The sequence below is a fragment of the Phodopus roborovskii genome, unplaced genomic scaffold (genome assembly GCF_943737965.1).
Source record: "Phodopus roborovskii unplaced genomic scaffold, PHOROB, whole genome shotgun sequence".
Taxonomy (NCBI): domain Eukaryota; kingdom Metazoa; phylum Chordata; class Mammalia; order Rodentia; family Cricetidae; genus Phodopus; species Phodopus roborovskii.
This window is the reverse complement of record NW_026126469.1, coordinates 28,908,153-28,934,086: the sequence shown is the minus strand read 5'-3', so window position 1 is coordinate 28,934,086 and position 25,934 is coordinate 28,908,153. Positions and strand designations below refer to the sequence as shown.

The 25,934-nt window shown below is 42.4% G+C and overlaps 1 protein-coding gene and 1 non-coding gene across 3 annotated transcripts in view; one reads left to right on the top strand and one right to left on the bottom strand.

The window, feature by feature from the left end:
- Positions 1 to 21,562, bottom strand: part of Ccdc80 (coiled-coil domain containing 80) — a 32,101-nt gene extending 10,539 nt beyond the window's left edge. The window contains exons 1-3 of one of the 2 annotated variants that reach the window (XM_051191540.1): positions 21,252 to 21,562; positions 18,774 to 20,665; positions 11,355 to 11,511 (exon numbers count right to left, since the gene is read on the bottom strand). In XM_051191540.1, the coding sequence (XP_051047497.1) occupies positions 11,355 to 11,511; positions 18,774 to 20,654 (2,038 nt within the window). In that variant the 5' untranslated portion in view covers positions 20,655 to 20,665; positions 21,252 to 21,562. The other variant, XM_051191539.1, reaches the window with a different exon arrangement.
- On the top strand, positions 10,238 to 10,369 carry LOC127227294 (small nucleolar RNA SNORA51). Its single transcript, XR_007834979.1, has one exon. It is a non-coding gene; the product is annotated as a small nucleolar RNA SNORA51 (small nucleolar RNA).
- Positions 21,563 to 25,934: the final 4,372 nt, after the last annotated feature.

The window sequence follows — 25,934 nt, the reverse complement described above, 5'->3', positions numbered from 1 at the left end:
CCCATCACTGAGAAGTCAGGGCAGGAACTCAAACAGGGCAGGAATCTGGAGACAGGAACTGATGGGGAAGACATGGAACAATGCTTCCTACTGGCTTGCTCTTCCTGGCTTGCTCTGACTGCTTTCTTATAGCACCCAGAACCACCAGCCCAGGGGTGGCACTACAAGGACCACAGTGGTGTCATACACATCAATCATCAATCAAGAAACTGTATCACAGGGTTGCACACAGGCAATCTGGTGGGGGCATTTCCTCAATTGAGGTTCACTCTTCCAAAATGACTCTAGCTATGTCAAGATGACGTAAAACCAGTCATAACACAATACCCAAGGTATCTTTGGCTTAACATGCAAGTTACATATCTGGAAAGTATTTGAACATTTCTAAAGAAAGGGCAGCTTTATAGACTGTCACTAACTTGTGGTTTAACTTAATGTTTTTTTTCCTATGATAGAGTGAAAGTTATGCCCATTAAAGAAGCAATGCTTTGAATTTTGATCTTTTCCTAATAGCCTTTCATGATGTCAAGGTTCCAGAATCCATTTGATCATGGATAACAGCTGTATCTGTAGCATAATATATTATTCTGCTGTGTACCACAGCTTAGAAAAACAATAGGTTAAATGCATTCCGTGTGTGTATGTGTGTGTGTGTGTGTGTGTGTGTGTGTGTGTGTGTGTGTAGGTGTAGGTGTGTAGGTGTGTAGGTGTAGGTGTCACGTGTGTATGGCACAGCCTGGGTGTGAAGGACAAATCTCAGGAGTTGGTTCTCACAAGAGCCTATTCTCTCCTGCCACCTGAGGGGGTAAAGGAATTGAATTCAGGCCATAAAGTCTTCATAGAGGAGTCTCAATCTGCGGTGCCATTTTGCAGGCACACCCTAAGTGTTTGTCTGTATTGTGTTAATCAGTGTTTAACCCCATGGTAAATGAAAAGGTTTCTACATTTACTTCCTCTTCAAAACAGATTAGTGTTTCCCTCAATTCTGCCTGAATTGTGTCTTCAAAATAATCGCCCATATTAAGGATAAATAAAAAACAAATAAAATTAGTGAATATGTGACAACATTAATATTAGCACAGAGTCTCAGATATCAACCTGTTCACACAAGGAGTAGCACCAAGTACTCTGCTGCACTAGAGATTATCTTGCAAAAATGAGATTAAAACTGAACATAATATCCATTATCTTCTTAGTAATGGGACAATTACAGTTAAACTGTTACTTTGATTCATTTGATTAGGCTACTTGAAAAAACATAAACAAGTAGCTTGATGTCTCCAAAACAAAGTACAAGTAGAAAGAATTCTATTTTCTTTTCCAAAGTAGCAACAGTGTTTCATGGATGTGGTCCATAGACCCAGGACCTAAGGAGCTGTATGAGGACCAAGGCTTGTCTGAAAAAAACGAAAAGGTATGTGATAGGACATATTATATAGGCTATATATCTATTTTTTCAATTATACAGTTTGTTGTTGTTGGCAAAATAAATACTAGTTAAAACTTGTTATATTGATGCAGTAGTTTTGTTTGTTTTGACTGTATTTTCTTCACCATAGAAATTAAGTTGCAGAATTAAATGTGCAGCATGATGCTATTCTTGGTTAAAAACAATTAAGACAAAAGAAAATGCCAGCATGATTGCCTATCCAAGATGGTGCCCATGAACATCTAGTCACCGATTGGGGACAGGATTATAGGGTTCTGCTGCTGCTCTATCAAGATTTATTATAGTTAATGGTAAGGGGCAAGGGAGAGACAATTTTCTTCAATGTAGATAAGGTTCCCATGTTTCTCCAAATAAACTCTCATCCATTTATCTGTAAAAAACACTAATTAAACTAACTGGAACATACATTATTATGCATAATTATACATTAATAAAACTATGAAAAATAAAAATGTCCTTTGCATTTAGCATTCTTAAGCTTTACAAGTAGGTTTTATCTTCCCATGATAATTTTGAGGGGTTTTGTTATTATTTTATTTATGTTTATAAATAAAAGGGATTCAAGTAGCTCAGGTTTGTTTTTGATTCATTCAGTAGCTGAAGATGGCCTTGAACTCTTTTAAAGTTTGTTATTATCATCATTAGTAGTAGTAGTATTGGTATTAATAGTAGTAGTAGTATTGTATGTGTGTGTGTCCATGATGTGTATGAGTGGGTATTTACACTGTGGTGCATATTTGGAAGTCAGAGGACAGGTTGGTGCAATCTATTCTCTATTTCCAGCTTTCCATGGGTTGTGGGGATTAAACTCAGGTCACCAGGCTTTGAGTGGCAAGTGTCTTTGCATGCTGAATCATCTCACTGTCTTGACCTTGTACATATGTTCATTTTTTGTTTTATTTATCTAATAAAATATTTACCACTAGTTCTGAGTTGTTCCTGTGTTGGTACTAGGTTTAGGGATCAGTAGCTTGGGTAGAGTTTGAGAGTCTAAGCTCTAAGTAGAACCAAAATCAGATTATTAATACCTAACAGGTAAAGTTGAAAAACAAGTCAGTGGCTGCAAGGAAAGAAAGGTGGTAAATGTAACAGATCTTTTTTCAATGATCCCAATTCTTTATTCTCTCTATACTGTCTGTATCCTTGCCCAAACTGCAGCCCCTCCATCACTTATGGTGAATGGCTTGAACTATCCTTGCCTTGTGATTCTGAGCTCATGTGTACCAGTGGATTGTTAATACAGCTGATATGAAGGAAGCTATGTATGTGTGTTGATTCTTGACTCTACCATGGACATGAGAACATGTTCACACTAGCCTGCTGAGCGTAAATCAAGCAACTCAACCTGATACTATTTCAGCCAAGGCCATCCTAGATCATCCTATAGTCACTTCCTTCATCTTGAGGATAAAAGCATCCCAGATGAGGTCAGCTGAGTACAGGTATAGACACAAACCTAACCAACCCAGACCATCTGAGCACTGTAGCTGAATATTTGTCACCAAATGGATTTTTAATATAATATGCTGCTGAGGTTTGTGCATCTTGGCTCCATTACATCACTGAGAATGAATCCAAGGAAAAGTAGTAGATGCTGTTCCACTCCACCTACTTTCAGAGCCGAGTTATCTATATTTGTAGCTGGACTCCCCTCCCTGGGAGTTACTCTTCTTAACAAAGAGCCACCTTTCCCCCAGTCACACCCTTGCCAAGGAACAAATGGTGGCTGTGACGTTGGGTGGGCATAGTAGGTATAAAAGGCATTCCTCTCACCTCAAAATGGACAGCCCTGAGTGTCAACCACTTTAGAGCTCAAAATTCCAGCACTTGAGAGGCAAGGACAGACAGATCTCTGTGAGTTTGAGGCCAGTCTGATCTACAGGACAGTCAGGGCTACACAGAGAAACCATGTCTCAAAACAAACAAACAAACAAAAATTCACCCTTTGTCCATTCTTGCATTCATTTCCCTCATAGGAAAGGAGGAACGGGATTAACTCTATTTACCTCCTAAGGTTCAAAACTCAGAGAGTCTGGATCTCTTTCTCAGGGACCACATACTCTAACAGACTCTGAGACAGAAAAGAGGACTGGTTTACTCAAGTCCACACTGCTAACTAGAAGTAAAATAAGGGTAGGTCTCAGACAACACAACTTTTTCACGTAGAGACCACTCTGCTACCCAAACCCCTTACAATCATCAGCAAAGAAGGCCCTGGTTCAAGATCTAAGACAAACTCTGTTCTAACTGGCAAAAAGCCGATTTCACAATCTGGTTTCTCCTCTCCAGCAAAATGTTTTCAGAAATAATCCAACCAAACATTAGAACTAAAACATTTTTGCACTCTCAGGCTACTGAAATGTCTACATGTTTGGCCTGAGGAAAACAATGAAGGCTCTGATGCACGCTGGACTGAAGGAGGATGGAGGCAAGTGTATAGCAGGGCAGAGCCCACTCCAGGCCAAATTCTGAGGAAGGTGCATGTGAGGCCACCTCCTGTCTGTGGTGCCTGTTCTAGCCACCAGTCTCTGCTATCTCTGCATTCTGTGCAAATCAGAGCTGGGCTAATAATGCTCTCCAGTCAGGGAAGCAACCTAGAAAGTATAGATCCTTAAACTTGTCCACATCTGTCTAAACTCTCTTGTCCTTATGAAGTCCTATGAAAGCCACAAGTAGACACTCTTTAAGGAAGTCCTGCAAGCCAGTCACATTCTCCTGGTCCAGCTAAAATGACTCACAGATCCACATCTGCTTTGTGATATTTGGACTAGGAAGGTCAAGGGAAGGGCCAGCCCGAGGAGGTGAACTTTGTCTCACATTATTACCATTAGTCTAGAAATGATTTGTTTGCCTGATTCTTTGTCCTTTAAGAATCCCCATCACAAAAGCCAGTGGTCCAGTTTAGGTTGCATTACAGTAAGTTTCTTCATGTATTTGATTGACTTTAGACAGCACAGTGGAACAAACAAACAAACAAACAAACAAACAAATAGCTTCAATTGTGAGCTATTGAGTGAATGTGTGTGGGCCTTACCTGTGACTGCTTCCTCCCTGTGGTATTTGCTGTTTCTTTTCCTCTCACCTTCCCCCATGTTCAAGCTGTGAACTGAAGTTTTCTAAAGAAGCCATTTCTGTGCAGGAGAGTATGCAGACTATGACTGACTGATGGCTGATGAGTGACTAGACTGCTGTAGTTGTGGAGAGATGGAATGTTGCAGTTTAAGAGACAAAATGATCTCGGGCTATCTTTGGTTTCCTTCATATCCACTTGCTCCCAAATGTACTTGACCTAACATCTGACTATTAGTAAAGCTTTTGGAATGTGTTACTCAGCAGATCTCAGGCTTGCAGCAACCCTAAAGCTAAGAATGTTAAAAGATAACATCTGGTGCTGAGGCGATGACTCATTTGGTACAGTACTTGCCACGCAGGCACAAGGACTTGAATTTGGATCTCTAGTCCCCACATAAAAAGCTGAGCATGAGGGGGTCCTAGCTCACCAGTCTAGCCAATCAGCAAGCAAGGCTCCATGAGACATTCTGTCTCAAAAATGAGGGGGGGGGGGAGGCCAAGCTTGGAAGTGCACACCTTTAATCCAAGCCACTCTGAAGGCGAAGGCAGGCAGATTTATGTGAGTTTGGGGCCAGCATGGTCTATGAATAGGACAGCCAGGGCTGCACACTGAGACCCTGTCTTTAAAAGAAGAAAAGACAAGGGATGAAGAGTAAAGAGGAAATCTGACATCAACCTCTGGTTGCTATACTATTGGCATACATTAGAACACTCATGTGCACATGCGCGCGCACGTGCGCGCACACACACGCACACACACATACACACCTGAAACTTGTAGAATAGATTGCTCTGATCTACTATAACTGCTAACAAGATCTCACCACCAGTGTAATTGATAAACGTGCTGATTTGAGTTTTCTTTTGTTCTAGCACTATGAAAGTTCACATAATCTCTTTCACATTACAGCATGTCATTCAAGGTGACTGAAGCCTGTTTCACAGGCCATGATCTCTCATGTTTTTACCATCATGGACTTTATTATTTCCTTGGAGGCAAGAGCTGCCCTTTGCATCTCTAAAGCCATAAATGCTGGGGTCATTTCACCACCTGCTATGGCCACAGCATTCCCGTCTCCATTAGCTTTTCCTTGGTATGTGGAATGCATCGCCTACTGTCATCACTGTTCCTGGAAACTTACCATTACAGTTTTTGGATCCAGACCGATCAAATTAGAATCCCTCGTAGTAAGGCCAAGTGGGCTGCAGTTAGCAGTATTCCTAACTAACTTTAATGCACTCAAAGGATAGAATGCTATCTCACAGAAAAGAACCGGAATTCTTAGAATAGCATATAAGGCCATTAATGTTATGGACCCCATATATCTTAACTAATAGATCTATTAAGACTTCCTCCATACACTATGCTCCAGCTCTCTATTTTCAATATCAGAGAACTATAGCCTCTCTCAACACATTGATCATGCACATCTGATATCCCAGAAGGCTGAGGCGGCAGGATGGTAAGTTCAAGACCAACCTGGATTAGAGTGAGTTCCAGGATACCCTGGGCCACTTAGTGGCTCTCTCTCCAAATGTGTGTGTGTGTGTATTTATATATATGTACATATATGTATATATGTATGTGTGTACATATATGTGTGTTATATATCCAATATATATGTATATATAACAAATAGAACATATATATTTATACTAATTTGTAATTTCATAAAAAAGCACAAATGAATAAAGAAGAAATTGAACACTCAGTTTCCTACAGAGGACAGGGAGTAATAAGATGAAAGGATCACACATAGATTCAAGAACCATCTATGTATAACTTCTTATATAAATGTTATAAAATATATCAACTCCTCCAAAAGTTAGATACAGATATAATACCTCAGTTTCTAAAATCAGAGTGATACAAACTTTGTTTTCCAAGGTTTCTCCATTTAAAATCTCACTACTTAAATTTTTTCTGCCTTTTATGGTATTATCCCTGATTATGTCAGTTGTAAGAGTCTATCTTTTTATGTATATACATACACACATACACAAAAGTTTAAATTCAGCCTCTGCAAATGAGAGAAAATGTTTAGTCGTCTTTCCGAGTCTGGCTTACTTTGCTTAGCATGTATTTTTCTTCAAATTTCATTTTTATTAATGGTTACTAAAATTCCTTCGGGTTTTATATGCCATGTTTTCTTCATCAGCCCATCCTTTGACAGAGAATTACTCACCTTTCCACTACATTCTCCAATGACTTGTTTTACACATTTGACTTATGTGCTTGTATCCCCCTTGGTTATCAGGGGTTGATCTTAACACCAGTACATTTGGCCTTAAAGGCGGAGAGTAGTGGAATTAGATGAGTGGATGGGTGTCAGGCTTTGTAGCCTATATAGATATTATTGATAATCAGTGACTGCATAAACACCTAGACAGTGGAAATCCATTTACCCAGACCCTCTGCCTTACTAAGGTGGGTCATTAAGGATACTGATGATTGTAAGCTTCACCATATAGCTTAATTCTCTTCAATAAAATTGAAGACAAAAATATTTTAGGCTAGAATGTATTCTGTCATTCTTATTTCTATAAACAATTTATATGTTGTCTCTTCTTGTCAATGTATTCCACACCCATCAGTTTTCCTACATCCTTTTTATTAATTACCTTTAAACATTCATTCTTTCAGAAGATGCTGTCGGGGCTGGGATGTAGACCAGTAGATAAGAGCGCTTGCTGTGCAAGCAGGAAAACCTAAGTTCAAATCCCTAGAACTTCTGTAAAAACCTGTCACTCGAGTGTCAGTGTGTGGAATAGGCAGATACTGGGACCTCTGGTGGAAACAACATGCTCATGTTCCTCGAGAGACACTGTCTCAAAAAAATAAAGTAGAGATATCAGATGTCTTCTGATGGCCTCTGAATGTAGTCACGCTCAGGGAGAGTGAAGGATCTGTATGTAACACACACATACACGCACACACAAACACACACAGGGGTAGGGAAGGGAGAGGGAAAGAGAGGGGGAGGAAGAAAGTTTAAAGTATTCCTTGTGTTTTAGCCCTTAATATTTGGGGATCCATACCTGTGTCAAAGTATTTTCCAAGTTTATATTTTTCTAGGAGTAAGAAATTCCCACCTGCTATATTCTACCTCATTTTATCCTTTAATACAGAACCATTACCCAGCAACTTCTTCCGATCTGACCAATCTATGTTCTTCTCACTCATTATATACAATATTCTTATGCTATAGTGAGACTTTACATAATAACAATAAAGAAAGCCTTTATACATGAATGCATTTTAGCATCCCATATGCCTGTGTTGGCAAACCCATAAGGGCACCGGAGTTTGCAAGAGTCTCGTGACTTTCTTTAGACTAATGTCTGAAACATTAAGTTCTTAGTGTCCTTAGGCCCACAACAGATGTTACAATCACCTTACAAAATGAGCCAGCGGTTGAGGGCAGCCTATAATGTGTCTGGTTGTCAGCAGGCCTAGAAAAACTCTGGAGAAACACACAGTACTCACTTCATATTTAAGGAGAAGTAAAGCTTCTGGACAGTCTTCCAGCTGAAAATCAGACAAAGCTGAGATTTGGTTCACTGAGACCATGGTGCACGCCAAGTTTTCTTTTCCCATAACTGACTCCTAGCCTTGGCTGAAAGAGCTACAAGCCTTTCTCATAAGGGTAACCTGGGTCACCACACAGACAGGGGAGGGCCTTCCAGGAATTAGGTGAAGAGAGCCTCCCCAACCTCCAAATCAGGTCAGTGCCGTCACTCTTGGCGACAGAGATGCAAACTACAAGATCTGACTTCCATAACTCAGAAAAACACGACAACAACAAAATCTCAGTCCCCTACAGCTCACATTCAATCCAGATTTCTAGAAAACACCAGAGTAATGCTAAAAATTTTCCAAGGCGGGACCAGATGCTAACAGTATGACTGTGCCAAGATTGAAGTCGAAGATGTAATGACTTTTCCAAACTCCTCTGAACTAAGGAATGGGAACAGAGTGGCAGAGCTGGTAGGCAGCACATTTGACACTGAGAACACCTGGCTGAGGAGGACTTTTATCACCCGCCAGCAGCAGTCTGTGCTGGATTGAATGCCTGTTTCCTCTCCAGACATCTGGAGTATCATGAAGTCTGCTGGCTCAAGTGACTATGTGAAACTCCAGGAAACAAATAGTTTGAATCCCTGTTAACCACCAACTCTGCCTTTCTGTTATTCTCTTGGGCTGCTCATTTATCATCAACAGGACTAATGAAATCTGACCTGAAAGAGCAGTTGCAAGTCAGCAATATATAATTAGCAGAAAGCAATGACAATTGTGTTCCTGGCAACAACTGTGACAGCTCATTTAATCTCGACACTGCTACCTGACTCAATGGCGGTGATAAGGATGGCCACAAGAATAGTGCCTATTGTCATCAGGGGTGTGTGTATGCACAATCTTATTTCATCATCACCACACCCTGCAAAGTAGGTTCAATTTGTTTAAAGACTTCAGAGCTAACCTGCTCAAGATCATATAACAAATGATTTGTCACTCTGGCTGTGTGACCTTCAGAGATACTTCTTTTGTTTCTTGGTTTTATTTGACTGTTGCTATTTTTATTATTTTGAGGCAGAGTCTCACCATGTAGACTGGGCTGCCCTTAGACTCACAAAGATATATCTGCCTTTGCCTCCCAAGTACTGGGACTAAGGGTGTGAGTCACCACATTTGGCTATTGTTGTTGATTAAGGACATTATTCTCTCCCCCAAATGTATACACAGCAGAGGGACAGAGTTCACAAATCAGTTACTATGATGGGGATGGCATTTATTTGTCCTTTGTAGCCACCTCAGAGGATAGTGAGATAATGAGAACTGTTAGGAACTAGCAGCCAGCTGACCCCACCTCCAACAATGGGTGGGACGCTCATGGCCATGTCATAGCTACATCATCAGCCTTACCTGGAGGCTCAAGCTTTACCTGGCTGCCAGAGGACTCAGTTACGCATGCGCAAGCCCCCCTTTTAAAGCAAGCGCGCCAAGCGGCTGCTCTCTCTGGTCTCTTTCTTGCTCTCTCTCTCTCTGATCTCTCTCTCTGGTCTCTCTCTGGCTCCTGCTCTCTCTCCTGCTAAAATGGTGTTTGAAAAACATTTTTCTTACACTACCAAGGATTGAAACCAGGAACCTTTGAATGTTAGATATACTGAGATATCTTGGCTGTTCTCTCCTCCCTCCTCTCTCTCTCTCTCTCTCTTGGTCTCTCTCTCTGGCTTTCCTCTCTCTCTCTTGCTCTCTCTTTCTCTCCGCTCTCTCTCCTGCTTTCAGTTGGCCACCAGCTACCCCACCAATAAACTCAACGTGGGCACTGAGTCTCGTGTTTGTGTTTTATAGGCAATAGCTGCAGCAAAAGAACAACAACTATTGGTTACTACTGTGCCTATACTTAGACTACTACATTTTATATCAAAGCATTTGTTAGAACAATAGATCTTATGGTATTGTTGTTGTCACAATCAAAAGTGTATAGTTTAGAAAACTAGTCCATGTGCAAATCAAGCTGACATCATAAGTGTGACAGATGTGTCATTTGTATCAAGAGCTTTTATCAGAAAAATTCTGAGCTATGTTATATTATTTTGTATAAATATTAATATTTTCATATACTTTCAGAAGAAATATAGTCTGTGAAAAATATAGAGGATAATGAAAATAAAGAACTTAAAGAGCTTTAATTATTTAAGAAAATATTTTCCAGCCTCCTTGTGTTTGCCACAGGCTGTGTTCTTCCAGGGACTGTATAGAAAAAAGGAGGCAGAATAAACCTACCACATGTACAACTCAGCCTAGGCCATTGTGCATGGTCTGAACTGTGAATGGAAAGAATGGATTTGAGAAAAAAAATGAAAAAAAAAGATTTTCCAAAAGATAGGATTTTCCAAAAGATAGAACCTTTATTGGGAAGAAAGGTTTCAGTGGGAGAGGGAGGTGTATGAGAGAGGGTAAAAATGACCAAAATCACAAATGCTCGCATGCACGCGCACGAGCACACACACACACACACACACACACACACACGAAATTGTTACATAAAGTGTTTTATGCATAAAAAATTATACAAGAAGCCATTGCCTCTGGTGCCGCCTGAATATGAGGCTAACTAATCAGTTACTTTCGCAGCATGCCCATGGGATCTGCTGTGAATTGCAACTCAGCTGCCTGAGGCCAGTTGTGTCCCATGAACCTCGTACACATCATCAACATGAAAAATTGTGAAAACTCTGAAGTTCAGCCAAATTCTTCTTTCCAAAAGGATTTGAGTGAAGTTCAATCTGTATTTTCAGTGACTTTTCATTTAGCTTAACAGTTTCTAACTCTAACTAATTCCCTCTCCAAGTCTGCCAGCATCTAGGGGTCTGGCAGGTCCCCACATGAGATGAATCACTTGGATCATAAAGCATGTAGGCATATTGACTGGTGCTGCTAAAGGCAAGAGGACCCAGGACCCAAGAGAAAGGGGCTACATACTCTCTCATTCCCAACACCCAAAAAAAGAAAAGTACTACATATCTTTGTTTCACAATACTAACATCTTAAGCCAGAGTGTTCCTGGCTGCATAGGTATATAGATGGATGGATAGACTAGACAGACAGACAGACAGACATATGAATGAATTACAGGCAGACAGATGGATGGATGGACAGGCAAATAAACAAGCAGAAAGATATTATCTCTGTTGTCACAACCAGGGGATCCCCAGACATCCCAAAGTTTCTTTTGATCACCTCCAATCCCTTAACAACTGGCCCCACCACAGATAAGAGGCAAAAGCAAACAAACAAAAGACAAAACTATAAAATAATTTAGATCACCTAGCTGGAAGTGGTCAATTTTCAAGGTGCTGTTGTTAACAGGACCGAAGATGGTGACCACAGAGATCCTCCTGGTGGCCATCTTGCAGAAGCTTTCCAGATACTCATCCCGCTGCTGCACATACATGTTGTTCTCAGCCTTGGGAGTGGTGATCAGCTAGAGGCAGGGAGGACAAGCAAGTAAGTATTAGTTCATAGTGCTCAAGTCACTATGAGACCAAACCCCAAGACAACTTAGGGCAGAGGCCATCTAAACTGTAAACTGCTTCCTTAGACAGTTGTATAATCAATACCCAAAGTACCAATTAGACAGTCTTCCTTCCTTTATTTTCTTTCCTTCCTCCTTCCTTTCTTTTTTATTTGTTCCTTCTTCCTTCCATTTCTTTCCTCCTTCTTTTCTTTTTTATTTGTTCCTCCTTCCTTCCTTCCTTCCTTTCTCCCCTCTTTCTTTTCTTTTAAAGTAAAATAAAAATTAGTCCAGATAGTTTAGATGTCTCTACTCAGTTCTCTAATTTGCCTTCATTTCATCTGTGCTATGGTTTTCCTATTTGTGAACACACAGAAATATTATTTTTCAAGTCTGTCACATTCCGTGAATATCTGACATGCACTAATTATTTGCCCTCCTTCATTTTGATAGCCATTATCCTAACCAACTAATCAGATAATTCAGTCTTTTGTTTTGTTTTGTTTTGTTTTTACTTCCACAACGTTGAAAGAGTTTCACAGCCAGTCCTGCACACTGTGGATGAGAATTTTTATTAGGCAACCTTGCAAACAGTTTTATGATGGCTTTGGGGGATATATTTTGCCACACAGATGATATTCATTGTCCCACTGGGCCCAAGGAGGGAGATTCTGATACTACAGTCCAGGCCTACCCCATCAGTATAGCTTTAACTGTTTTACTTTGGCCTTCTCTCTAAACCAAATCTGGGATTTTCATCCATGTTTTATGACTCTTGACTTGTGAAGAAAAGGTACAGCAGAGGTATTTTGATTTCTAGCCATCTGGGGAGCTGTATCTCATTTTGTTTAGGTTAAAATGAGTATGCTTTGGTTGTATGTGTGAATGTACATATGTTTCTTTGTATGAGTATGCATGTAAAGTTGTCTGTATATGTATTTAGTTAATTATCTAGTGTCTCGGTGCTTTGAATCCTTCCTAACAGGAAAACTTCTCTGATCCTTTGATCATTTTAGTTGCCTTTTTCAGAACCTTCTCCAGTGTCGCAGATTTTCCAAGCTGAAACCAAAACTAATTTCCACATGCCAAGAATGGTTAGCAATACTTTGCTTGTCCTGAAAGTGGGAGAACGTGAAGCTGTATTCAGATGATGACCGGGTCTTTGTTGATCTCCTGGAACCAGGAGATCTCACATAACAGGTGTCCCCAATGAGCCTCATGCAGGCAACCTTTGTTGGCTCACCATGGAGCTTGGGAACAAGCTCCTCTATGTATTTATTATTTTCTGTAAACATTTTCTGGCATTTGGCCATATTCAAATTTAACAGCCACTTTTCTATTTACCCACCCAAAACTTATAAACTCTTCCTAAAGTCTGTGTCTACCAGGTTAGTATTTTTTGTGGGAAAAGTTACTATGCTAAATATGTTTTTTTATCAAAGGTGGCCAGTAAATTCGGCTCCAAGTTGATCTTGTTTATATATTTTATCCACCAGAGTTGTTTATTGATGCCTATAAACTTTCCCTGCTGAAATCTCAGTGCTTGACAAAATACTCCCTCCAGGAAATTAAGATGCTTCTGGAAGCCTATGAGTGTAACATTAGTAAAGGCTTTTGTTTTGTTTTGTTTTTCCTTAGTTCATAATTTTAAGTGGACATGTTTCAACTCATTTTTGATTTTGTGTTTCATACCTGTTCATATGGACATAATGGTCAGGAAATATGTTTTAAAAGATATAATCTCCGTAGTATTAAAGATAAAGTATTAAAATTCTACATAACTATCTAAAATTTATTCTTTGATTTAGAAAAAACTAGGTTGGTTCTAAAAAGATATAGTGGTCATATTTTCTGTTGTTAGTTTGTTTTTATTTAGCTATATGTATTTTAATAGGGAAAGAAGAATTTTAAAATTTATTGTGACTTGACATAGTCTAGACTTTTCCCTTTCTTGGCATGTTTTTTGCTCATAAATAGACCGTTTGGAATGAACAAAATGTTTAAGTGAGAGCATAAAACAGTGGAAACAAAGATAAAATGGTCAGCTGTCCATGATTTTGAACTCCTCTCCCATATTGAGGATATCTGCACAGCTTCCAGACACTAGACGAATGATAATTACTGTCCTCTCACTCCATATCCATACCCAGGCTTCATTTCACTGCCTCATTCTCTGTCGTGGAGCCCTGCGGTCCATGGCCATATTTTAAGAATTCTCAAAGCTGCCTCCTTTCTCCTCCTTTTGGGCATGTATAATTAAGAATTTCAGACAATATGTAATCTCAGAGATGCCCTTCCTCCCCTGCACGCCAGCTTCTCCCACATGTGTACACAGCAGCGCCAGGCCATGGATGCCCAGTGTGAATCCCAGACAAAGGGGACCCTCCCAGGCTTATTTTCACCTGGAGCTTTTGCCCAGGGATGCTTTATCTGGCCAGGAAGGAGATGTTCATGTTGCACGAGTCACTTCCTGGTTTCTGGCCTTGCAGGCTCTCTCCCCAGGCTTAGGTGCCCCCTCTATGTAGCATTGTTAGCAGATCACTCTCAACTGTGAGAGAGCGGAACAGAGGAAAGGGTGGTAGCTGCCATCAGAGTGGGAGGCCTGGTGTTTTTGTCTGACTTCAACCCCTCAATAGTCTGTGGCTTCTCACCTTAGTCATCTTTACCTCCAACAACCTCCATGGAAACCTCATAAAGTCTCAAGAATTGAACAGTATACATAGAAACTTGTACAGGGCTGTGCATCCAAACACACTCATGAGTGTTGCTCCTGATTAATTCACCCACTCTCCTACCATCTGTGTTTATCCATGTCCTCTAGCCTCTCCCCTACTACCATATCTCAGACACTCACTGCCTTTAATTACAGTTCCACTTGTCTGCACAGCTCTCGTGGAAATTTTGTATCTCCTTTATACATATTTTATGCTGACGTCAAGTTCCTTAAGGCACTGAGATCTCAGACCCTGAAGACATCCTGTGATCCTTTCTGACTGGTCCACATTCCACAAGCTAGGGTTCAATCTATCCATACGAGGGACAGGGGGAGCTCAAAAACATGAGGGTCTCTGACTATGAACATATCTAGGCAGAGCCCATAAGCCAGATGGAAAACCTTCTCCTTACACTTAATCTGCTGATGGAGTTTGCAGGGGAAAACAGGTAGGGGGCGGGGCAGCTGATCACCTGACACGTCAGAGCCTTTCCCTGTGTGTTGACATTTGTCACAACTATATTCTAGCTTTGGCAGCATTTCTAACAGTGCTTAAAATGGAAACTGTTTCTAGTTTTTTCTTCCTAGAAGGAACACCACAGTACTTTTCAGTGAAGGGTCCCATAATCTGGCCTCTTGCCAGCTTGACAGCTTTAACTTGGGGCATGTGTCCTGAATTGACAGTTGTGCTGTGATCTTACTTGTGTTTCTGTTCCAATAGTATTTTGGGCCAATAAGTCCCAAAGGAGAATGAAACTGGTTGTATAAGCAAAGGGAGCAAAGCAGAGATCCCGAGTTGCTGGGGAAAGTTTTGAAATATTTTCAGTCTTCACTTGGTCTAAGTACTGTGTGAGGCTCTAAACACTAGATTTTTAAAGGATTCTATAAACTAGCTTTTAGCCTTGGAGTGTGCCTTGTAAAATAGAACTTTAAATCCTTTTCTAAAACTAAACCAAGTAAGTCGATTGCTATCTCCATTTCCAAGTCTCTGTGGCAGAGCTGAAAACATTAACCCACTTGGAGTGTAGGACATTTCATTGCCAAAGAAAGCTCAGGCTTGAGCTTGAATTCACATAGTTCAACATATCGAAGCTCCTGTGAGCTGACATTAGGGTGGATCTCAGAGCTACCAAACGACTGTTTGTTAGCTATCCTCCACAAGGATCAGTGGTTTAGTGATGAATGGCTGTCCACCATCTCTGTAGCCAAACCCAAACCGGCATCCAGCAGACTGAAGGGAGAGAAAGTGGATTCAATCCACTATCCTCCACCAGCTGTCTAGCTAACAGAGCTGAGCTGTGTAGGAAAGGCAGTGACATCTCGTTTGCACTTACTATAAAATGGGACTGTTTCTTCACTTGTCTTCAAAACTCAAAGTTCAAAATGAAGTTTGAAGAAATAATATTGTTTATTTATTGCATGTGGGGCATGTCGGTGTGTGATGCATGTGGAGGTTAGACGGCAACTTTTGGGAGATGGTTCTCTCCACCGTGTAGGTCGTGGACATTGAACTCGGGTTGTAAAGCTTGGCAACAGACACTTTTACTTGCTCAGCCATCTTACTAACCCCAAAATGAAGTGTTAAATGTTCATACTATTAATGAATAATTTCTTCTCCAATTTCCCATTTACTTTGTGGCATATACCTTCCAAGGCTCACACCTAATGGAAGGGAAGTTGGAGTATGGATTGATTTTGAAAGCGAATAGATACAATTCTTTGCTACATAATAGCTACATGTCTTGGGCAAACATAAATGAGGCCATGGTAGCCCATAAGCTGAGTACTCAGGAGACAGAGGCAGGAGGATCTCTGTGAGTTCGAGGCCAGCCTGGTCTAGTGAACGAGTTCTAGGACAGGCTCCAAAGCTAAAGAGAAACCCTGTTTTGAAAAAAAAATCTCAAGGAATCTGAAAGTGTGTTTTCCCATCTGGGTAAGAGGGGAAAATTAGTCATTCCTTGTAGGAATTGTGAGAACAAAACCATGAAGTTTCAATAAAGCCTCTTACTCAAAGAATCTGCTCTTTTTAACAACCTGAAATACAGAGAGGGCTTTTAAAGGGTTCCTCTCTGGCTTGAGAGCACAGCACCTGGATCTGTCTGCAATGTGCTTAAAGCCCTTGAGGAAGCCATTTGCTCAAAGCACAACTTACACAGTCACTGCTAGGGTTCCCTGAGTAATCAGTTAAAGAGCAGTTATGGGATTTTTCACATCTAAAGAGTGGTATGAATGAATGCAAAGCACTGCAGGTTTTTACAACAAGTTAGAGTCGGGGATCCAGTTACTGAGAAGCTGAAGAAATGAGCTAGAAAGTCCACACCATTTCTTGGAATGCAAACCCACCCATAGGTTGAGCATACCCTGTTAAGTAGAGGCTAGAAGTAAATGTTCTCTGCCACACTTTAACAGCTCCAAATTGCTCAGCCTTAATGAATGCTAACTGAATCACCACACTTCCTGAATAACATGGAAAAAGTGAGTGGGAGGGGATTCATGCACGAGTAATGCCTTTCACCCAGGAGCATTGTTTTGACATCATGGTAGCTCCATCTCATTTTCTCTACTCCATCCTCTCTTCATACATCATTAGCACTTCAGAAAACACATCCGTGATACGATCGGCTGGTCACACACAGGACTGACAGACTGAGCTGTGTCCGGTTGGGATTTTCTTTCTAATAACAAACCTGATTCTCTGGCTAGCTACAAAGAGCCAACATAGGCAGACACGATTTCAGCGTCTGGATTTCTGCTTTGCCTTGTATGACATCAGCAGAAGCCATCCTTTGAGTTTTGTTTGGTGACAATTTATGAACACGGATACTGTTAAAAGCCGAGAAGTCCCAGCTGGGCATTCTGATCCCTAACACGGAGAGCAGGGAGCAGGCAAGAGAAGTTGAAGGCACAGCTAACAACTCCATGGAATATGAAAACCTCTTTCTTTTGACTTACCCGCTTAGGGCAATGAGGGTATTTGTCATTTGTCAGGCGGGTGCACAATTACAATCCTGACATTTTACCCTTGATTACTTCTTTCTGTGTTTAAAATCTAGCCATGAGGCTTGCTCTGCCTGCCTTGTTGTCTAAATGGACAGAACTGGGTGACAGGGTGCTTTAGTGGGCTGGACAAAGTCCCAGGTACTCAGCCAGCCGAGCAGGCCAAGTGGAAATACTTTCCCACGCTCCCAAGAGAGCAGCTTGGCTCCAAGGATCCTGGACAAACATCCAGGTACCGGCTAGAGTTCTACTTTGAATCAATGATTCTTATGGCTCTAATTGAGACAGTTTGTGGATTCGGGGAATATACAAGCAGCCATTAAACTACTTTAACAAATAGCCTATCATCTGATTGCCTAAATGTGTACAGTCACTTGAAAAATCTGATTTAAAATGCCATCAACTTACAGGAAGTACCAAAGGGATCTCTCTCTCTCTCAAAATCAGCCAGACCTTAGGTTTTGTTCTAACCCCTACCACCACTATTAATGGGAATAAAAAAAAAATTCAAGACATGCTCCACCCAGAGTAAATACCACAAAGGCATCTGCTTTGGTTAACACTTCAAATGTGCATTTAAGAAGTTTGAAACCACTAAAAATACATGTCATCAGAGTACCTCTGCTCAGATCATTAATCCAAGTTTAGGCCACTGTAAACAAACTGAAAGACTCTTGATAATTGCCCTAGAGAAGGGTGCCTGTCTGGTGTGCAAGATGAATGCAAGCCAGGAGTCTGGTCCTGAGTTCAGGAGGATGGGCATGGTCATAATGGCCTGACATGGCTCTCTCAACTGATATCTAAGAAAAGCATTCATGACTTGACTCACCCAACTTGTCATATGTTTATGACATATGTCACAAGTTTATGAACTTGTCATAAACAAGAGGAATCATGTCCTATCCCCTGATGAGAAAAGACCTTCTATTTAGCATTGGCTCGTTCCTTCCCAAAGCCTTCTTTCAATCTATCTAAATCCTTTTACCATCTTACTGACAGTGGCAAGTACTGCTCAAAGAGAAGGATGGATATTTCACACTCAACACTAGTGTACTCAGAACAGAAGACAAAACAGAAGTGGATTGCTTATCTCCTTTCCCCAACATGGGCTCACATACCCATGTCCACAAAGGCCTGACAGCTGACTCCAAACTCTTACACACCTCTGAGGCTCTAGGCACCAGAGCAAAAACCTCAGCCCACATGCTCTTCCTAGTAATTGGGACAGTGATGGAGGAGGCAGCCTTTCTGAAGACATGATATCTGCCCACCGGTTTAAAAAGTGTCTGTGAGAATGACAACAGCCAACTCAACTACATAGATCAGACTGACCTAGGACTTACAGAAATCCGTCTGCCTCCCAAATGCATGCGCCACCATACTCCACCCCCATCTTTCCTGAACAAGAGGCTGGCTCAGCCCCGCTCTGTCATCCAAGATGTGACTTTACAAAATGTACACAACAAGCACATCAGTGTCCCTCCTCAGCACGTGAGAGAAATGTGCCAAAGAGATTACTTACGAGAAGTCGTCGTTTGCCTTCAAAAGACCCCAGCAGGTCGCTCACTGACTTCTTGGGACTCGGAGTGAGCTGCTTTGGTGTGGGCTTCAGAAGGTAGCCATCCTGCTCTGTCTTGCCCGCCTTTTTCTTCTTACTCTTTTCTTTCTCCTGTTTGCTCTTTTTCTCGGCTTTCTTCGTTTGCTTGTCACTCTTGAGTAACTTGTCTGGTTTCGCACCCTTCCCTTTTTTTTTCTTCTCCTTCTCAGGTTTCCCGAGTTTTTCGTGCTTTTTCGACTCCTTTGCATTCTGGGAGGGAACATTGTCCACCTGCAGCTCCTCCTCCCCTTGAGAGGCGGTGGGTCGGCTGGGGTCGTACTTAGCTTCATACTCATTGCTAAGAATTTTGTCCTTCTTTTTGGGCAGCTTCCCTTTTGCTGGCTTGTGAAGACCTGGCACCACATTTGGTTCCTGATGGCCATGTTCTCGTCTATCTGTCCGGTTGTCGCGGGAACGACTTGTGCCCACAGCTCGTGTGCTGCCTTCCCAGAGGGTGGTGGGCGGGGCTGCTGTGACACTCCCATAGTTGGTGGCTTTACTGGGCCTTCTGGTGGCCTGTGGCTTCTCCCTCTGTTCCTTCCGAGTTAGAGGGTAGAGCTGCTCTGAGACGGAAGTGACCTTGACAGTGGTCACCTCAGCTGTTGCAGGAGGCCTGTGAGAGACTGAGAAGGGATGCAGCCGGGATGTCCAGGGCCTTTGGGTGGTTGGAAAGGCAGTGGTGGTTGTAGGTCTTGCAGCTATTGTCACCATCCGGGATGTGGCCCGAGTAGCTGTTGTGACTGGAGCAGGAGGAAGGGTGGTGGTCCTTGGGGTTGGGGGAGGTTGGGGAACAGCTGCCTTGGTGGTGGCCAGCTTTCTCTGGGGCTCTCTGGTGGGGTGGACTTGGGCTCTCCTTGGGTCTTCCTTCCTCTTCTCACTGCCCAGGCCTGTGCTTCCCGCCCCTCCTCCGCCGCCATTGTTCCCTTCCTGGACCACATGGCCCTCTATGCCCGAGGCCTTACACTTTTGGACAAAACCCTTCTGTCTGATCTTTTCGATCCTGCGGATGGGGCCTTGGTCAATGACCTCATACATGGCCTCCAGCCTGACAGGGTAAGGGTAGCGCTCCTCCACCTGCAGAGTCTTCTTTAGCAGCACCATGCTAAACTTGCCCTTCTCCAGTTTTAGGAAACTCATCAGCTTTGGGATGAGACTGGGGTCCAGAGGCTGCTCGAGGATCTGGCCTTCACTGGTGATCCTCCGTACCTTGCCACCTTCCTCACCTGCCTGGTGGAACAGCACGATCTGTTGGATGTGCCTCTCTGCCAGCTCACAGTACACATCATCCTTCAGGAGGCTCATCATTAGGCGGTAGTAGCCCTCTGAGGCGTGAGGGGCTGAGATGACCCACACCCTGTTCTTCCCTGCAAAGCTGGCCAGGATATTGGGAGAACTGGACCCAGAAGGGAACCGCAACATTCTCGACCGGGCAGAGGACCCCTCATCCCGGACCATCTCACGGGGAGAGCTCCTAGCTATTGGTCTCAACTCAGGTCTGACCGGTACTCCATTGATACCTAAGGGAGTTGGCTTCGCAGTCGGGTGAGCTAATCTCAATACCGGTACACTCTTCCTCCTTTGGGAAGGCTGAAGATTTGATTCTTCCTGAGTGGATTTCTCAGTTCCACCAGACCTCCCGGTGTGCCTCAGATACCGAGCTGACCTAGCGCTGATTGGAGAGGCCAAACGTACTTTCCGTCCTGTGTGGCTGTCTGTATCCAAGACAGGGGAATGAGACTCTAATCCACACATCAGCCACATGGCCAACAGCATGGTGGTGAAATGGGGTCCCATTTTCCACATCATTGTGTTATCCACTTGGGAATGCAGAGGGATCATAGTATGAGAGAGAGAGAGAAGAAGAAAAAATCATTAATTGCAAATAGAGCTGGGCATTACCACTTTTTCGGTCTTGACCAAGGGGAAAGGGTAGCTAGAGAAGAAAAAGGAGGGAGAGCAGAAGAGACAAAATCACTTCTACGATTGACAGTGCTTAGCATGGTCAGTCATTAAGCAAGAAATCCAACCTTGCTTCACAGGCAGGCGGCAGGCATGCTTGCATTACCTCAGCTGTGCTCTGGATGCACCAGAGACCATGTAAACCAGGCATTGTACTTATGACAATATTGAACAGCAAAGCAAAGAGCAAAAAGCAAAGATTGCACACTTACATCGTGGTTCATGGAGATGGGATGCAGAGGCTTTCAAAAGAAATGGAAAGGTTAGTCCCTAGGACGCTTTCCTAGATGAAATCGTTTCCTTCCAGCCCTCTGTCTCCTTGTGGAGGGTGAGCAATACCAAAGGGGTGTGCTGCAGCTCCTGTTTGAGAAAGCAGCCCCAGGAAGCTCAGCCTGTCCAGCCCCAGCCGGCTGATTCCTTTTCTTTTGGGCTGTGTCTTTTTACCTTCTGGTCCAGCGAGATGAGGTGAAGGTTGCTGTCCCTGGGACTGGCCGCGTCTCCATTTGTCTGCAGTTTCTCCTGGATCTGTGTGAGCTAGTCCCTTGCCGCCACAAGAATTTTCCTTAAAGTGAAGTCTTAGTGATTTCTGAATCTCACTCTTGCCCTCTGTGGAGTTCCAAGATCGTTCTTATCACCCTTTCCCAACACAGTCTGGCTGAGTCCCTTTGTTTCCGAGTGTAAAGGCACTGGGATTAATATGTTTTCCAGGCTGAGGGAAGACAGAAGAATGTGAAAAAGGACAGTTTCCCCTCCTTTCCTTCTGCCTCTTCTCCCTTTATTTCTCCCCACCTTTTTTTCTCCTCTTTTTTTTTTTTTTTTTTTTTTTTTTTTTGCCTTCTCCTTCTATTTCTTCTTCCTCATCTGGGTTCCATTCCAGAAATGTCAGGACTACCTCAGGTTTGTCCAAACCAAACTCAAACAACAGCAGCCACTGGAAATCAAGAAAACTTCACTAAGAATTTAACAGATCAGCAAAACACGCCTCCTTCTCATTTCAGTACTGGAGAGTCAGTGAACCTGGTGAGAAGGGAGAGGGCTGTGCTTGGGCTGGGAAAAGTTTTGAAACTCTACACATCCTCGTAAATCATTCCAGAATAGGATGACTGAGGACTTAACCCCTTCCTTACCGAACCATGAGGGCAGTTTCCCTTCCTGTCAGTTCTCACACTGTGCTTTGAAAGGAGGAAATCCTCAGGTTTCCCCACCTGGCTGGTTTTCCTGGAGATAGCTGCTCATTTGGACCACAGAACTTGGCCATGCATATCCAGACGGCAAGTGTCTATTTATAGTTCCACACATGTATTTTTATCTCTTTCTGTATGCTTTGAGTTTGGGGTTGGAAAAGCCCATGGAAAACATGACTAAGTTGTTTTTATGTTATGCTAATTGGAGCTCATGTTACTGTGTTCTTGGTCCTTATTTCTCCTTGGGATGGGTGGAAGCCGGTAAAAGGTTAGCAATGCAGGCAAAGCTGCTGTCTCCTGAGACTGTAGTTGGGCATTACATCAGGGAATGGGCATTCTGGCTCCCAGCTTCTTTCGAGATGGTGAACACTGTGTGTGTGTGTGTGTGTGTGTGTGTGTGTGTGTGTGTTACAATATTCAGCTCCCCAGATGCTCTAGGAATCTACAGTCTTTTACAGTTCCAAGAAGTAGTTATGTGAGGGCCTGGGAAGACAGCTCAGTCAGTTAAGTCTTTTCTTCTCAACCATGAGGACCCGAGTCCAAATTCCCAACATTCACACAAAAACCGGGCACCAAAGCTATAACCCTGCCACTGGGGAAAAGGAGCAGATGCACTTGGATCCCTGAAGCTCACTAGCCAACCAGTCTAGCTGAATCAACAAGCTCCAGGTTCAGTGAGAGACCCGTTTCAAAAAAGTAAGGTGGAACAGGTACCAGTCAGGTAAACAGTGCACATGTATATATGTAAGCAAAACATTCAAACAAAATAAAATAAATGTTTTATATATATATATATATATATATATATATATTCATACACAGGCACACACACACACACACACGCATACATATATATAATGTGGAGGGTCTGGACAGACTCCATGGTTAAGAGCATCAGTTGTTCTTGCAACTGCCACCAACAGGGGCATCCCAGGTACCACCTAAGCTTCTCTCAGTGGGTAAAATCCTCATCCCCAGTTGCATCCTTCAGTCACCTCCATCTCTCCTAGATACATGTGCCTTTCCTGCATACAAAGCGCTTAGCAGAGAGTTGAAGAAATTTCTGTAGGAGGCCTTGGATGTAGCACTCTTCTCTCATTGTTTAGAGTGCATAGGGTACCAAGGGGGAAGATGCCCTGTCCGGACGCTGGGCGCCACTGTGAATGCATAAAAGTCACAGCCGATTTCAATTCAAACTATAAAGTGGATCAATGCTCCGAGCCCAGTAATAGATTCTCAGTGTTGTTTCCATTATTTTCAGATGCGTTTCACACAGCTGAGTCTTCCCCCTTCTCTTATTTGTTGTTGCTATTTTCTCCTCTTTCCCCCTACTGACAACAGCTACCAGTTTCCAGGCATTTCAATGATCTTTGGTGCTTTCCTATATTCTGTTAGTTAACATACCTGTAGTATAGGGGAGTAATAGGATGACCCCCCCACACACACACACACACTTTATAGCTGGACAGAGGCATGTTTCAATAAATCTCTTGGAGTTTAGACCTGGTGTTCTGTGGGGTGGGGTGGGGTCCTACCTTCATCTTTCATTTTCTGCCCACACCTTTCCTTTTTAACATATACTCTCAATTCGTTTCCCATTTTCATCAAAGAGTCTCCTTGATTTGTTCCTACTGGAGTGCTTATCATCTTAGAGTTCTGCTTTCTGAAGTGATTGTGCAGTTTACCTTTTGCCTTTCTCAGTTTGGTTCTTTAAAAGTCTCATTCTTTGCCCTGAATTCTCATGCACTCCACTAACTCCCCAACCATGTTCACAACATTGGAAACCAGTGCCCACTCTGTGAGGGAGTAAAACAGAAATATAGTTACATCACTGAGTTGGTGGTGCCCCAAGAGGAAGCCACCTCAGCCGGAGCTGCCTTTCTCTTCCTGGAATCCGCAACACTAGGCCAGTAGATGGCGTACTAAACACATGAGCAGGAGGAGTTTAAGGAACAAGTTCATATCCAACCCCTTTATAAGGAGACTTATAATGAGTAATTTGTGGCTTGCAAAAATCTGAATTTCTATGTTTTAAAAAGTTGCCCATTTACACCAGTCCATTTTGCAGCAACCTAAAGGAAGAAATAATTTAGTATGGGGATGAAACAGATCTAGAGGAGAGACGTGTACTCAGCCAAAGGTAAAAGGGTATAGGAATTCATTTAGGGGAGTTGTTTTGTTTTGTTTGAGACAGGGTCTCTTCACATAGCCCTAGGTGTTTTGGAACTCACTACTCAGACAAAGCTGGCCTTGAACTCATAAAGATATGTGTGCCTCTGCCTCTTGAGTGCACGGGTCAAAGGTGTGCACCACCACATCCCAGCCAAGAGTAAAGGTTATACATGCTAACTTGGAGATTATGTGATAGGAAAGTACCTGGTGTTGATTGCATAGTAACTGAGCTGGGGGGGGGGGGAGTATCAGGATTGCTTTAGAGAAATGAGGGTGGGAGGTAGCTATCTGATGAAAGTCAAAGTGGATATAAAGAGACAGACATCCAGAAAGGTGACCACCAGATGGCTAGACCCACATTCACAGAAATGTGTTGTCCTAGGCACACCAGAGAACCCAGGCTGCCCATAACCTGCAGACAGCTCTCTTGTACAACGTAACATTTACTAGACGCCACTGTGCTGATCTCAAAACACTCTTCGGTTGCCTGCTTAAAAGGAAACGGAAAACAAGTCGGGACAACCCAACATTTCAGTGTGATGGGACAGGGAGCAAAGGGGGAAAAAACAAGGTGGCATTTCAATGTTGCAGGACAGGGGAGTCACCACCTGGGCTCCAGGAATGTATTCTCCCCAGCAGAAAGGCAAGCAGAGCCATTTGATCACACTCTGAGGTAGATACTGAATATTCACACAGTGGATGTTGCTGTGGTTTTTCTTTCCACCCGCAGACCTTAATCAAATGCTCTTCTTTGACCACATTCATGTTCTTCAGCTTGCAAATGAACCCCTTTCTTGTTATTCACTGTATGGAAGGAACTAAAGTGGAAATTATAAAAAAAAAAATAGATAAAAGGTCAAGGGGAAACCCTACCAAGACAATAACTCAGATACTGAGGAAACCCAGAAAGGTTCTGAGAAAAGATAACCCCAAAGCAAATAAATACTTGAAACTAATCTCAAACTACCAACCAAATGCCACATACCTAACTTTAACTTGAAAACGCCTTTTCAAAAATGAATGAATAAATAAATAGATGGCTACCTAAAGAAAACCTGAAGAAGTACACCACTAATAGACATGCTGACATGGAAGGGGGAAATCAATCTCACAGTGCCCCATCCCTAGACAAAGAACTATAGGCAGGCAACCAAAGGATGCTGAGCAGTAGAATTAACTTCCCACAAGGTTGGGACCCTTAATTGGTTGTCTAATAGCAAATGTCAGCCCTGACCTCAGGTACATACAAGTTACGATTAACACCACCGTGACTAAGACAGTTGTATTTATATAGTTAGGTGTGTGTGTGTGTGTGTGTGTGTAATATATACTATGTAATAACAATTAACTAAAAAGAGGCCATGATTTGAAGACAAATCAAGGCAGGTACCTAGGAGGGGCTATAGGGGAAAACTGATATAAATATATTTTAATTTAAAAATAAAATACACACACACACTTGCCAGATGAGCTAATGGCCAAAACTTTCAAGAACTGTTACTTGTTTTTTTGTTTTTGTTTTTGTTTTTTAAGTTGACATAAGCACTTAAGAGTTTATTAAAGGAAGTTTAAAGGTACTTTAGAAGGTTGTCTAATTAGGAATATATTGATTTTACAGTTAGAGAACATTGAAGGATCTTACCCTAGCAGAAACTGGAGTCATTGGTTTCTTATATTTATTTACTTGGGTTTGTTTATTTTTGTTTGATGTATATGAGTGTTTTTTGCATGCATGTATATACACCATTTACATGCCAAGTGACTTCAGAGG